The following is a 15,626-nucleotide window of genomic DNA, read 5'->3' as shown; positions in this document are numbered from 1 at the left end:
ATGCTTTAAAATGTCTGTTGTCACAACGGCTTGTCCAAAGGCATTTGAGAACTAAACTAGAAGTAGAAAGGAGAATAAGAATGTGCTAGGAATAAGCCATGGAAGAGTTCTGCCGCTGAACTAAGCCTGTGTGGAAATAACAGTGGGAGCAGAACTGAGCTGAAAAAAAAAAAAGCACTTGGTACACTGCACCTGAGCAGTTACAAAAAAAGTGGGCTGGAGATTTTTTTTTGGTAACTGCTAATTATGGGATGTGGTGGCTGTATTCATATTCCAGGCTGAAACTGTGTGTGTGTGTGTGCGTGCGCAGAGAATGGGGAAATGGCAGCGGGACTGCACGTGGGGCTTGCTAAAAGGAGTTTCATTCTTTATCATAAAGCATCCATCACAGCTGACAGCATTGGGAGTCAGGACACAAGGTTCAAGTTGAAGCTAAACTGACAGAACAGCCAACAGCCTCTAGCACTCGTCTTTAAATTGTACAATAGTCAGTAACAATAGAGCTGGGGTCTAGTCCAGAGGCAGCAGGCACAGACAAGCTGCAGGGAAGTGCCCTGTGCCTGTTGTGGTGTCCGTCGCTGCAAGGGAAGAAGCAAACAGCAACCTCAGGTGAACAAGAGAACACACCTAATGCACAAAATTATTAATGCTGCTGTTTGCTACTTTTTTTTTTTTTGTATTTTTTTAATTCTGCTCTTTTATGGAGCCCAGCAATCACTATAAAATGTGCCCGGGCACAATTAACATCTAAAACATTTTGTTTTAAAAATTTTGCCGCCGTGTTCTTGACCGTTTTGCTGCTTTTTTTGTGATGAGTATGTGGTATACTTGCTTCTGTGCTTACTGTAGGCAAGCAAGAAATTCTACCTTGCTTTGCAGTTTTAATTATCTGTATTATCTATTAGGATGAGCATGCTTAGAGAAATCCCCTGCCCTATCCTATGTGGCCATTTTGTTGAGAAATCCTGGAGTGCTCTCCAAAGAGTGATATTTTTGTCCCTCCCAGCTTCCCAAATGCCAGTGTTAAAATCTGAAGACTAAAAAACTAAATTCATCTTGAGAGAGTAAAAGAACCCCTAATATTAGTTTGCTGCAGCCATTTCATCTTCCAAGGCAAAGGTCTGGTAGTGCTGAAGCATCATCACATAGCCATGACTCCTTCCTCCCATGTCATTAAAAAACCACAAACTTTCAGGAAAACGCTACCCCCCAACTCTTGGTTTTGAAATGGTGGGAGACTTGCTCTACATTTTGTCCTCCCCTTTGTAAAGCTTTCCTGTATGGTCATTAATGTAGTTTGTTTGTAGTAGGGAATATTACTAGTTCCTCTTCACTTGAGCTGCTTCTGTAGTACCATGTTAACAGTGACAGTGCATTCATTTTCAGGAGATGTTTATTAACAGTTTTGTTTTCACATTCTATTCATAAAGCAGCAAGCATCACTTTTGGCATGCAGAGATTCCCTGTACAGCTAAACAAGGACAAAGCAGCTGGGATTTTAAAATATGGTTCACATGATTTCATTTTATACATCTCTGAAGAGATTTTTCGAGTTAGAAATACTTAATTTAAAATTACTATTGTACAATGGAAATCACTTATTCACAATATTCATAGTTATTTCATTCTTTATTTACAAAATACTATCCTGAGAATTTTCTATTAAGCTTCAATTTGAGCAAAGGAGTTTATGTATACCTAAGTAACAATGGTTACTTAATGTAAGGAAAATGCCATTAGGAGAGTACAGAAATGGTTTGGCACGTTGCTCAAATGACTGTCAAGTCTCCTGTGGTGGTGGTTCTGGTTGTTCTACAGCTGATGGATTTGACTGAGGTGGCTCAACTCTATTTTCAGGATGTGGTTGTGGAGGCAAAAATCCAGGTCGTTGAGGTGGATACTGAGGGTAAGACCTCATTGGAAATGGATTTCTTACTGTGAGAGAAGCAGAGTATTCCAGTTAGTGTCAGCTGTAACAGCAAACACATACCTCCTGCTACCCCATGGACTTTGCTGCTCAGCAACAGCCTAACTCAATAGATGTCACAAAGCAGACCTCAGTTAAGTGAGTTAAAGAGACAAAGATGCTCTGAAGGGGAGAACACCTAAAGCACTTTTTTCAGTGGTTACCTGCACCAGGCTCACAGCAGCAGCCGGTGTCTGTTAATGGGCTGCTGCTGCCACCATCACCTCTGCTCTGTGGTGGCAGCACTTGGCTCCCACACCTGACAAAAGCTCTGGAAAATAACTGTAGCTCTGCACAGGTTAATCAGAGAACAGCAAGAGGCAGAAGCAGCCCTTCAGTCTGACACATCTTGCTCCACTAATGCAAACTCCAAGGAAAAGCAATTAACAATTAATGATGTCCCAAATGCATGCTTTTGTATGGACACTAGCATACCTCAAAGCTAAAGGATGAAGCTTTAAGATTTATATATGATGCAACCTCATAGGAGGAAAAGGATTAAGGTAAGCAAGCATCTACTTGCTTTCCCACCTTAAGAATAACTCTTTAAATGCTGAAGTGTGTATGTGTATTTTCCAGCCAAAGCTAGCATTTGTAAAAGCATTATCAATATAAGCAACTGTGTAGAAGCCAAAGTGTTCAATGCAATTAACCTTCACCAGAGAAGATGCTATCAGTTAGCTGAACTGAGAAGCAGTACGTGCAAATAAAGATTTAAGTGTTCACCCACTGTGATAACTCACTACCTGCACAAAACACACGTGTTCATCGACTTAGCTTGAAGTAAATGCTGGCAAATGTTACGTACTTGGCAGTGGAGGGCGTGGAAGCCCAAAGTCTCGTACTGGAAAACATTCATGTGGTCCGTACATGCCAGCAGGAGGAGGGGGAGGAAAAGGGGGACCTCGTCTCATGAAAGGTGCTCCGGGATCCACTGGCATCATCGGCGGTCTGACTGGAGGGAAGGGTGGAGGAGCAAACCCTGAACTGACAGCTTCGCTTTCAGAAGCCAATGGCTGATCAGGTAGTGAGTTCTGCAACACAACAAAAACAGGAAAGTCAGCTTAGGGAAAGGGATATGGAGCAGGAACATATCTGATCCCATGAGGCCCACTTTGATGTAGACAGGCACACTGGCTCACGGCTTTGCCTTTGCTGCGGCATAATCCTGAGCAAGGATGTCTCTGTGCAGTGACCCTCAGCTTGCCCACAGTTTCATCTTTCGGGTTGTAATTAATTTTTAGCAGGTATTGTATAAGTCATGCATCAAAATTAATTCACAAGACAGTTCAGTGTTGTGTTAAAAGCACACAATTTTATAATTTGGACTTCACAATGCAATATAACATAACCAACATACTAGAGAGAAATTTTCCTAAAAGTTTTGCAGAAATTTAAAGCTTCTTTAAATAAAATTTCTGTTTAGCTACTTACAGTAAGGTTAGAGTGATCTTTCATCCCATTTCCACTTGGTTCTGTTTGTGGGCTATTTTCTGAAGTTGTTTGTCCATCTGTATGCAAAAGTTAAACAAGCTATTTAGTGCTGACCTCCTTCTCCCCACCACTGATTTCAGTACTTTTTCTGAAATCAGGATATATAGGCAAGAAAAAAATAAATACTGCTGTACCAAGCAACTGTTCTGGGGGCAGATCAAAAGACAATCAGGAAGACAAAGCTATGCGGAGTATCTTCTCCAATTTCTGTACAAGTTACATGTGAATTACAAAATGGCAGCTTTTACCAAAGTTTCTTCTATCCAAATAAGGCTTTTCCTTTCAGTTTCCCCTCCCCCCCTTTTTTAAAATAAGTTAAAAGTGCAATTTCTTAGTGATACATCTTAACATTACTGTAGCAGTTCTATCTTCCCCTCCCTCCTGCTAATACTTCATTTCTTTGGTAAGTACCAACTGCGAAGTTGGAGCCTGGATTTCAGTACTGTGAGACATTGCTCTTCTGAAGCCAGGTAGTGTGTTGGATGTTTGGGTTTTTGTTGGTGTTTTTTGTTTGTTTGGGGGTTTTGGTTTGTTTTCTGTTTTTTACTTTTGATGGACTTTTTTGCTATTTTCACAAATACTCACCCAAGTTTACTGAAATTAAATGCCTCTAATAAAGCACCATTCACATATGCTTAATGACCTGCTAAATGTTGGCAGCAAGATTATGTAGCAAAACCCTGTTTTCATTAAGTAGGTTTTGAGCTGCCCAAGAAGCAAATACAGATCTATTTATTTATTTATTTATTGATATTGTTGCTTGCCAGCTGCTGAAGAAAAGGGTAAAAATGGATGCAATGATTTCAAAGACAGCGCACTCCTGCCCTTCAGTCAGCATCCAGGTGCTAAAAGAAAGACCTCAGGGGAACACAAAGTATTAGGAAGCAGAAGTGAAACACAAGGAGGCTTGGGAAAGAGGGTAGGAAGGTGAGCAGCTGTACAGAAACAGAACTGCCTTCCAGTAGAGAAAAATTCCCTGTAAAACCTGAACCTTCAACCTGAAAGAAAATTCAGCATTTCCAGTTCCCAAACTGTGACAGCAAGTTAAAGGTTCTCCCTCTTATTGTCAGAAATTGGGCAAAGATGGTACGTTACTACTAATCATATCAGTAACTGAATACTGGGTGGCAAAGTTCTGTTGGCAGTTTAATGGCTTCAGGCTAGCTGATGAATAAGACACACGTGACTTACTAGGCATTAAATAAGGATGAAAACTGCTTAATAAGTGTTAAGGCTTTATCTCTTAAACTGTTCCAGTGGTACGGTTTAAATTACCAAAACTTGCTGCTGAGTTTCTGGTTGTTGCTAAGTATCATTAACCAGAATTTACATAATTGGCCAATTTAAAACAAGTGGTACTTGGGTTGGTGAAATGTGTGATTAAGTTGGGTGCAACTGCAAGTATGGTAAACAGTTTGAAGAAGGAGACCTCAGGACCTTCTAGTTCAGTACTGAAAACCAGTAGACATTTGAAAATTCTTCTGTTTTTCTTTCAGTCTTACTGACCCCAGCTCTTTCTAACTTCAACAAATGTGGCATGGAAATGCACATGAAGGTTTGTGATCTTTTAACACTCTCACGCCAAAACAGACTCGAGGCCAACCCTGAACAATCCTGAATAGTTAACATACAGAAAAGTGAAGGTGAACAAAAAAACCCACAACCACCAAACACCTTATGCCTACCATTCTCTGAGTCCCATCCCAACAGAATGGATTGCTACTCTTGGTAGCAGAGTAAGACTGAACCAAGGCCAGTGGGTGTTAAAAGGCTTTTACACAATGGAACATCAGGGCCATGGTAACTATAAAGTTGTGCTCTTACCACAGCTTACTAAATATAGTCAACATATACCATGAATCTCCATTTAATAGTATCATGGAAGCAATTCTCACCTGTTTTATCAAAAGACTGCATGTTGTAAGTTCGTAGTTCTGCTGGTCCAGAAAGTCTCCCAGTATTTGGAGGATTAGGGAAAAATCTTTCTTGTCTTCGAGGAGGAAGAACTGGATCAGTGTAAGGCTCACCTAACACTGAGGAAATCACAAAAACAGGTCAGCTAACATTTATTCCCCCCATTCCATACAACTGAAGACGAGCAAAATTATCTGGGTATCTCATGCTCTTGTAAATATCCAAACTGCCTATTCATCAGGGTGAGCAAACAAATCTTAAAAAAAATCCAAACACAGGAATTCCACCAAGTATGTATTACAGCTTACATTTCTAAGGATCTGCAGAAGACAAAAGTTCATTGATTTTCAGTTTAACATACAGCAGAATTTCGAAAGTTATGATTGCCTACATTATAAACAGTGGGAACTCAAAACAAAGGTTCAGCATAGCAGTGAAGGTCAATAGCAAAATAAGGTCCTATACATTTTAAGCCATTCTTACACAAGAGTGCTGTTATGTTCCATAGCACTGTAATGTGTTTCCACCAATTCCTTGCATCAGATCTAGCAATCAATCACACAGGTACAAGACAAACTGTATCAGTGAGATCCAAGTGCAAAGATGGGGTAAGAACACAGCACAGGTCAAGGAAACACAAACTCTGCAGTGTCCTGTCAACAGATCAGATCTGGCAAGATCTGGCAAAGGAGAAACTGAGCAGACTTTGAGTTTTATCATCAGGCTTTCATATAGATGTGTAGCAACTACAACATTGCTTGCTGCATCTAATAATTGAGGTACTCTAATGTGTATACTTTACCTAATTTTTAACTTTTTTTTTTTTTTAAAACTTGTAGCATTTTTGCTTCTTTGTTACAGGTACACAGGAAGGTTGTCCTTCCCCCCGCATTGCTTATTTTAGTAATATCAGTAGTATCCTCTCCAATTATTTCTGTCTTCCTTGAGTGACAATGTGAAATATGGAAGTTTAGCTGAAGTAAGAGTGAAGACCGATTTTGTTGTTGTTAAATATCAGAGGCAGTATCAACATGAAAATATGTGCCCAACAGGATGATTGTACCATGGTACTCCTGTACTATTAATGTAAAATTAAAAAACGAAAAAAAAAGTATTTGTCAACATTCACTAGCTTTTATTTATGGCTAACGTGCCATTAAAGCTTTTTACTTCCTCAGATCTCTTATTAATCATCCAGCCCACACAGGTCTTTTGATGCACTGAACAAACCTCCAGTAAAATGATAAAAATCAAACAGTTGAACAATATACATTTAAAAGATGGCACAGAAGAAGTACAAGTGAACTGCACCATTCAAGAAGGGGAAAAAACCTACTATTAAAAAAACCCTTTCCTGTGCAATTGCACATGCATTCCAAGAAAACATTTCATATTTTTAAGCAAAAAATAGTTAAATATATACACTGCAAGTCAGTAACCCCATTTTTCCACAGATACAGTAGGTAAGCAGAGTATTATACCTGGTGGAGGCAGAATTATCCTGCGTTCTCTATCCCAAGGCGGGGACAGGGACCCAGTATCTGATGGTGGTCTGTGGGGATCAGTTAATCTGTCAGAACTCAGCTCTCCTCTTTCATTACCAGCCTCATACATGACAGTTGGTCCTCTGGATCCTAATCAAAGAAATCAGACAGCTATTTACCCAGGTACTTTAAATCCTCTATTATGGCTTTCTTCATTGAGTCTGAAAATAGTAGCATGAATCACGGAACGCCAACACTGTCAAAATCTGAGAGACGCATGGCTCCTCAGGACTTTCCAGCTGTTTTCTGATGGCCAGTTATGTTTAATAGAAGTGTTTAAAAGGTTTCTTTGGAATGAAAAAAAACTTAGTTCAACAAGACTGTTATCTAGAGTACCTGCACTTTTTATTTTTTACTAATCATTTTAAGAATTTTGGTTCATTTGAATCAGAGAAACTAGTGGCCTCATGACAAATCTTCTCAGTGCTAAAAAACCTGCTGCTAATCAAACTAAAAATCAGCACACTGAAAATTAATACCCGCATAATGAGAAAATATCCACATTACATTCACTCTTCTGGTTCTAATTCTTTATTCAAGAAAAAAAAAAATAGGAGAAGACCCGGTAAACACATAACCAAGTGCAAGTGAAACTGTGAGAATCAGTGATTTTAGGTTGCAAGTTTCCTTTAAAATAGATTTTGTCTGAAAAATGACAGAAATACTGAATTCTGGTATCTTTCTCTAATTCTCTAAAATTTGAAGCCATTTTGCATCTTGTGCAAAGTGAGATGAGCACTATAACTGTTCTATAGCTGGCATTATTTAAACACATCGTTTAATCTGCTCAAGTTACATTAGTGCTGCCTTTGCACAGTCTCTTTTCTTGCTAATTCTGCATCCTGAAATGCAGTTCTTACTCTTCCTCACCAGCAGAAGGTAACCTGCAATTTGAAGATACACTGGACGGCTCAGTTTCATTACTTACTGTCTCTATACAAATGAATTGTCAAGTACGATTTTGCTTGTGTGTTGTATAGCTAGACTTGAACATTCCATCTCAAACCTCTTTCTGACTTAGAAAATGAATCAACTTTCATATGTACTGGATATGCTTTTTACAAAGCACTAAAGTAAATAAATAGTCCACGCTGGTCTTTTAAAAAAATCAATGCTGATTAGTGAAATCCCTCTAGGAAAGGCATTTAGACATATTTTCCATGAAATAAGCACAGGTTTCAATGGGTGTAACAGTAGCAGTAAATTAAATTATAGCTTCTTTATTACCTGTAACAGATACTGAACTCCACTCTAGTATTTATCGACACTATTTCCAACAACATCAAAAATACAAAGGAATAGTGGTTTTCTTCCCTTACAATTCACAACATCACAGCTTGCTTTGCACTTAAGCATCAATCTCCACATTTGACTCCTTAGACACATCCTTCCTGGTCCCTTTAATCACTAGGGAAGAAACTGTCTCCACATATGACAGCCTCAAATTTAGAACAAAGGGAGGAAAACAATTTATCCAATCAGTAACTTCCTAGTATCATGACCCTCAACAAAACCGTCTCATGTTACTGACAACACAGGTACCCTCTCCTCTCGTCAACTGTAGACCACTGAGATGGAAGTGGCAGTATTCTTTCTTCAGAAACCTAATTGACTCTTGTTTACTCTGAAATCATAAGTTTCTAACAGCAGAACCCCACTTTTCCAAGAAGTAAACCAAGACTGATTAAGTCTGTCTTTTCACTTTTCTCAATGTATGCTTCCAAAATGAATTCACTGACCAACCCCCTCATACCAAGTAAATTTTCCATTGTACTGTTACACATTAGACAGCTTTAGAAGCAAATTGAAAAACAGGAAGAGTTTGCCTGATTAACTGTTTATATTGAATCAATTGGTTTAATACTTTTTGTCACCAGCAAGAGGAAAAGGTGTGACAGGTTTATAGTAGAGGAGAGAGAAATCCAGAACAGATATGTTTTCAAATTTAAGAATTGTACCTCTTCCTCCTCCTCCACCTGGAAGCAGAGGTGAAAGCCTTAAAGGACCCTCCAATAAAGTTGGAGGGGAAAGAAAAGCTCTTGTTTCAGATGAAGGCCGGCCCATTGGTGAGGGTCCATATGGGGAATGCTCTGGAACAGTTAAAACAAAATACTCAAGTTCACAATATTTAGTTTAGCAAACTGTATAAAGTAATTAACTTCTCAGGTGAAGTTTAAAACTAAATTGCATAAGTGAAATAAAAATGGTGCTCTAATTACAATGTGTATCATATTCCCAGTCTACTCTCATTGATACTACAAACACTCAGTTTCAAGAGAATACTCAACGTGACCTAGAGTCATTTATGACCCAATTATTTTTTTTAAATGACTGTTATTTGTACATACACGTGGCCAAGATAGTTTCCAAACAATTACATATTTGTGGTCTTGGGAAACAAAGCCATAAACCAAAACAATTAGGCTTTATTTTACAATTCAATACTGTACCTCTGCCAAATGGTCTAACTGGAACATCAAGAGCATAAGGATCTTTTTCTAAAAGGTCAAGTTTAAATTCTGCTTCAGTTAATCTGCAAATAAACAACAATAAAAGTAGTAAATAATCAAGAATTGCAGAAGTTTTACTGGATTGCACTGTTTATTGCTAGGCTTTCTACTTAAAGGGTATTTTATTCCTCAAAGAAAAAAGACAAAGGATGTAACAGAACTCTGAACTTAAGAATTCCTGAAAGCATTTCTCTATGTTGCTGTATTTAAACTGTAATTCAGAAGCAGAAGTGGCATGTTAGATGTCACAATTCCTAGCATGATGTTACTCTCATAAGTACTCTAAACTACATTCCAAATACTAGTTAACTTCATACCTAAAGGTTCCTCTCAACCACCACCACCTGATCTGTTAGCTCAGTATTAACTTCTGAGATAAGCTGTAAAATCACCAGGTAAACACAACATCTGGTTGATACATACTTATTAAAACAAAACAAAAAACCAACAACAAAAACCACAACACCCCCAAAACCTTTGAGTTCCAGTGGTACATTCTGTTTCTTTCCTGAAATATTTTGATACTTCACATAATTCTTAAGTTCTTACTTTCTTGCACATTATCATTAAAGGAACACTCAAATGACTCCCTTTCTTTTAGAACTCCAATGGAACACTTTGCTCTCTCTGCCCTGTTTGCACCACGATTGATTAACATAGGTCTGGAAAAAAACAAACTGCATAAATTCAACACATACTCACGTGACAATTTGCATTTGTTTACGTCAGGACTGCACTTACTTTTGTCTGTTATGTGCATTTTCTTTTTTTATATCACTGAGGTGTCTTTCAGCTGCTCGGGCTGTCAGCTTTAGGGAGAGACAAAAGTTAAATGCTTACATATTGCTGTTTATTAATTAAATGCTTTGTAAATGGGACAGGTCCTAGATCCAAGATATTCTTTTCTTATCTATAGTGTGTGGACTGTATATTCATGCCTAGTGTACAAAGCATATGAAACAGAGTCTCACATACATCACGAAATGAAATTAGCAGCTCTACTACCCAAATTTTTAGAGGAATGATATGGCTTTTCCAGCAGAAATGAAATTCTTTGGCCGTAGCTGCTTTGAAGTATCTAAAGAATAGGTACAAGATTTAGAGTCTCAAATCTTATATAGGAAGTTTTATCATAGAGTTAAAGACTGTAAAAATATGACCATGAAGCACTACAGCTTTTAATAAGATTCTCTCTTAATACAGACCACTCTGCAAAACTGAAGAATGTATTAGTCAGGAGATATTTTAAAGTTTCCTGTTTGAGGGAAAAAAGGTAAAAATGGATTTTGTAGCAACATTCTTAGGAAGCTGTCAATGGAACACACTGTTCTCACAGGACATAACGTCTTCCATTAGTAGATAAAAAAAGTGAATAACATCCATGGAAAATCTTAAAATGGCATTGAAACAAGGCCAAAAGCTTTTATTATTAGCAAAATGTCACACATTTATTAAATGGTAACATGTTATCCAGCAGACTTATTGCTATAGCAAATAATACTCTCCTATCTTTCTACTGTGCTTGTATCCAGCTTAATTATTCCAACTATTTTTATGGTAGAAATATTTTTAACATGCTTTTGTGTATTTCTGCAAGAAATCTGTATGTTTGAAGGTGACAGGTTAAAGTTAATTTTGATTATGTTTTTAGTAAGAAACAAAAAAGTGATAAAGCAAGCTATTCAAATAACAGAAAAGGAAGATGCACAAAGTTCAGAAAATTCAGTATTTGGAACTTACCCAGTTATCATGAGCTTTTTTCTCATGTGAAGTAATCTGTGGAAGCAAGATTCATCAGATCATTATTCATCTAAAAAAATAAAACTTGAGATTGAGTATAAGCTCTTATTAATAAATTTTGTGTGTGAATAATTTATAATTAAATGTCTAAACTTAAATTTTAACTTTTTCGTAAGGTTATTTGGTGATTTCTGCTATGAAATTGTATCAGTCAAAACCAGAGGGCGTTAAGAAGGGGGAGGAAAAAAAAAAAAAGGCAAGGAACCACTCAACAAAACGAAGCCAAATGTAGTACCACAACCTGGCTCAAAGTGGTACTTCAGCTGCAATAACATCCCTCCTACTTGGCACAGATCTAAGTAACATAAAGCACATACCTGATTCTGGTAAGAACGAATGGTTCTTTCTAGTTCTTCTTCAAGATCTTTTGCTCGCTGTCTATAACAAAATTAGGATTTATGACATTGTAATAAAATATGGAGGAAAGCAACTTTAAACATAGTAAACACATAGTGTACTCAGTTTTTGTTTTGTTTTTTTTTTTTTTTAATCCAAAAGACAGTATTGTCACCTAGGCCCAGGAGACACAGAAAAATTGTAGTAGCAGTGGAAATTCTAGGGCCCAGATTAGTGTAAACAGGAATGTAAACAAAAGAACAGAACCAAAATAACCAACACCTCTCCAGCTTTTCAGTGGTCTGTGCTATATTTCCACATACACCCTAGTAAGCAGCCTCACCCAGCTCCGCAGATGTATCAACATGGCTGGAGCATCGTGCTGCCACAAGCTACTGCAGTCAGTCCTGAGGCACGGTCACTTGCACTAACATTATTTCAAGACCACAGAAAGTACAACACCACCTTTGCTGCCAGCTGCCCCGTGCGCAACCTTGCCAGGTTCTCCATTCTCTCAGGAGGTGGGCCAAAGACACCCTCATTGTTTAATTATACTCCATTTGCAATATTAATATTCTCTTTAAGAGGTCTACAATGTTCATGTTCTAGAGTAAATCAAGAAGGATGAGTTCCATCTTCCTGTATGAATACTGAAGAATGTCTACAAGAACTTTACATTCTAGAAAAGAATTAATCTAATTAACTCTTCAGGAAGCACTGTTGGTCAGTGTCATTCAGTGATGGTCAATTATCCCTTAAACATTGAAGGAAGATGACAAATACACATTACACATTGAATAATTATGCTATAGTTTGAGAAACCACAGGAACAAACCAGAGGTATCGAGTTGGTGTAACACAAAACAGCAAAGCAATTAAAAAACAATCACAGAAAATATTCCCATATCACAGTATGTTACTAAAGAATTTTTAAACAACAGTACTATTTGACAAGCTTAGAGATACAGAAATATGATAATTATACAACATAAATATGTTAGGATCTACAGGAAAACGGAAAACTGCATTTATTTCTCAGCATTCTCTTAACTTCATATTTTTATCTCTGTTCAGTAAAGGACCTAGATTACAGACCCACTTCTACCATTCCATTAAAGCTAACATGTCAACACAATTAGCATTCAAATGGAAGAAAAGTTGCTAGTGATCTTCCATACCTAAACACTTTAAGAAAGCAGAAACTCCCTTAGTATGTATTATTACACCCAAAGCAGCATGTAACATACACACAAACCAAAGAAACTGGAAGAAAAGACATTCACTTACACTGGCGTTTCTATTAATTCTCTACTGCCTTTTGTTCACTTAGGAACAAGTGATTACAGTAACTAAAATCTGTAATTACCTGTAGCTGTTTAGTTCTTCAGCAGCATGATTAATTTTTTCATCTACTTTAGAAAGCTTTTCTTCTTTCTGTAGGCGTTCTCTCTCTTCTACTGTCAGCTTCCTTTAAGGAAATTCAAAAACTATGGTTAATTCTGTTTCAAATCAACAATTTTGTAGTTTGTCTGTCAAGAAAAACTTGTCCAATTATTTAGGCGTGATGAATACATGATATTTATGCAGATAAAGAGTTGTATAGGCAACATATGAAATAGCATAAATAGCATGAGTTTGTACTCATATTGTTGTTTGTTTATTGTTTTTTGTTTTTGTGGCTCCCCCCCCCCCCAGTTAAGTAACTGGTCTATATGAAACAATTAGATTGCCACTATTCCTAAAAGGAATCTGGAAGACAATCCATATTCCCGAAGAATATTTCTATTTGGGGGTGGGCAGGGGGGGGCAGCTGCAGAGGGAGGGGGAAAAAAAAAATGCATCCAGAAATCAAATCAAATCAAATCAAATCAAATCAAATCAAATCAAATTAAAAAACAAACTATGCTGAGTTCCACTGATTTGTTCTGGTACTTTTTTATATTTTAACATAATCCTCTGAAGAAGAAAAAGGTTATTAGCTATGAAAAATATATTTGCGGGTCCCTCTTTCTTTACACCTTATCGGACACTACAGATGAGAAAACCCATTTTCCAGACCACAGACTATGCACAAATTAATTCTGCAGAACGCACACACAGACTGCTGTGCACAGCCCCGAATGGATAAACCGGTCATCTTCCCCGTGAACAACAGTCCTTCACGATCAAACTATCTAAATCACGGGTCTTTTGAACGTTTTCTATTGCCCTTGCTTGAACACACCTAGATTTTAAAATGATGCCTTTAGTACTAATAGCCTCTTTTATTCTGCTATCTCATCCCCACTCCTTTTTGGCTTTTCTACATTTCCTGAGCTTCAGTGTGGTATTTTAAAAATATAATCCACATAGTCTGCAAACATTTTTCCTTTCTGACTCCCCATCATATCTTCTTTTTAATAGATTCCTTCCCCCCCCCCCCCCCCGCCGGCTCTTTTTTAATGTTCATGTAGTGGATTTCTAGCTTTTGTTGCATCTACATTAGACGACAAATGTCTGTATCTACATACTTTCAATAATCTGCTCTGTCTTATATGTAATACTTTAAAAAGGACCTGCATATTGCTCAGTACAGGATCAAGACTGGCACTGCTTCTCTTGCTACCTTTAAGATTATGTCTACTCCTTGAAGAAATAATTTCTGGCTAGTGAAACTGTAATTCTACCACCATGCCCTAAAATGATGCTCCCTGCTACCTCCCTGCCCCATCCATGCATATACTTCTGAAGATTATTATGTGCCCCAAACCAATCAAGTTTATTTCTAGTTCTTAAGATATTTCTGATTTTAATCACTAAGTCATAATCTCTACTATTATCATCTTGACTCTGATAGTACAGCCCTCATATTCTGTCTTTCTGGGTGATGAAAGCCTGATTCACAGGGTTTCTATGTTGCTTACTGATAATAGTTAGCTTGCCCATGTTTTAACTCAAGGTTTAGTTTTATATGCAGCTACTACTCCTACATTTATACAGTCCTAAAATTACATTTGGCCCTTTGAAGGCAACCACGAGGCTGATGTGGCCCTTGGTGAAAATGTTTCTGAAACCCCTGATATACAGCATCACTCCTCTGCTGACATTACTACCTCTCTTTACTATATAAAATATACCTCACAGTTAGGGCATCTACTGATTATCTTCCTTTCATCAACTTTGATAGCTGCATTACATCATAACTTAATTTAAAAAAAAAAAAAAAAAAAAAATCAAGCTTTCCAACTTTACCCATTTCATTTCCCAGATTAAAAATTGGTTAATAGTTGTTTCATCTTTGTTTCTGAACTTGCTTGTGGAAAAGTCCTACTTTCCTCGAGACAATTTCTATAAAATTACTGTGATACAAATGTATATGAAAGTGTAATGTAACAGTCTTTACAATACATAAAACTCTGGAAAGCAATATTCAAATTTTCAATAATTTTCAGCCCCCTGAATCAAAGAGTTACATTCAAATCAAACAGTAAGCATTGAATATAAAAAGAGGAACCGGCACCTGTGTAGTTTCATTTCATTTTCTTGATAAAGCTCAGTCATTACTTTAAGTTTCTGCTGAAGCTTTTGAACTTCACTTTCAAAATGTTCATTTTCAGACTGCAAGGAAGCTTGCTGACTTTGAAGGTTTTCAATACGTTCTGTCAAATTTAGAAATAATTATATTGGGACAATGCATAATTTAAAAAATTAAAGTATTTGCAATATTTTAGTATATTAAAAGTCAGTAAAAACCTTTGATTCTATGTTGACTTAATAATACAAGCAATAATATGCTCATATATTTCAATAAATTATACAAATTGAGAAGCAGTACTGCTCCTTTTGTTGGAAAAACAGCAGCTATACTATTTACCTGTCACAAAGTGCAGCGCTGAGCGCATATCTCACCTTTGCTCTAAATCGTATAGTTTCTTTGAAAACAATGCAGTTCTGTAATTTACAATATAAATTTTCATTTAGGACTCCTATTGTAATTATTCTACTAAAGGAGTAAAATCAATACGATCATGCACTCTTGCAGATTTATCCACACAAGGTCTTGCTGAGTCACCTGAAGGGACA

The 15,626-nt window shown here is 37.2% G+C and overlaps 1 protein-coding gene across 6 annotated transcripts in view; it reads right to left on the bottom strand.

The window, feature by feature from the left end:
* Positions 1–1,375: 1,375 nt before the first annotated feature.
* MIA2 (MIA SH3 domain ER export factor 2) overlaps positions 1,376–15,626 on the bottom strand; it is a 37,822-nt gene continuing 23,571 nt past the window's right edge. For 5 of the 6 annotated variants that reach the window (XM_065838387.2, XM_071809420.1, XM_071809422.1 and 2 more), the window contains 12 exons: positions 15,064–15,202; positions 12,931–13,032; positions 11,546–11,606; positions 11,169–11,204; positions 10,170–10,237; positions 9,369–9,451; positions 8,877–9,008; positions 6,856–7,008; positions 5,356–5,493; positions 3,401–3,477; positions 2,775–3,000; positions 1,376–1,935 (listed from right to left, as the gene is read on the bottom strand). In XM_065838387.2, the coding sequence (XP_065694459.1) occupies positions 1,781–1,935; positions 2,775–3,000; positions 3,401–3,477; positions 5,356–5,493; positions 6,856–7,008; positions 8,877–9,008; positions 9,369–9,451; positions 10,170–10,237; positions 11,169–11,204; positions 11,546–11,606; positions 12,931–13,032; positions 15,064–15,202 (1,370 nt within the window). In that variant the 3' untranslated portion in view covers positions 1,376–1,780. The remainder of the gene's footprint in view (positions 1,936–2,774; positions 3,001–3,400; positions 3,478–5,355; positions 5,494–6,855; positions 7,009–8,876; positions 9,009–9,368; positions 9,452–10,169; positions 10,238–11,168; positions 11,205–11,545; positions 11,607–12,930; positions 13,033–15,063; positions 15,203–15,626) is intronic. The other variant, XM_071809421.1, reaches the window with a different exon arrangement.

Source organism: Patagioenas fasciata, chromosome 5 (genome assembly GCF_037038585.1).
Source record: "Patagioenas fasciata isolate bPatFas1 chromosome 5, bPatFas1.hap1, whole genome shotgun sequence".
In the NCBI taxonomy this organism is placed as follows: domain Eukaryota; kingdom Metazoa; phylum Chordata; class Aves; order Columbiformes; family Columbidae; genus Patagioenas; species Patagioenas fasciata.
This window is presented reverse-complemented; position numbering and strand designations above follow the sequence as displayed.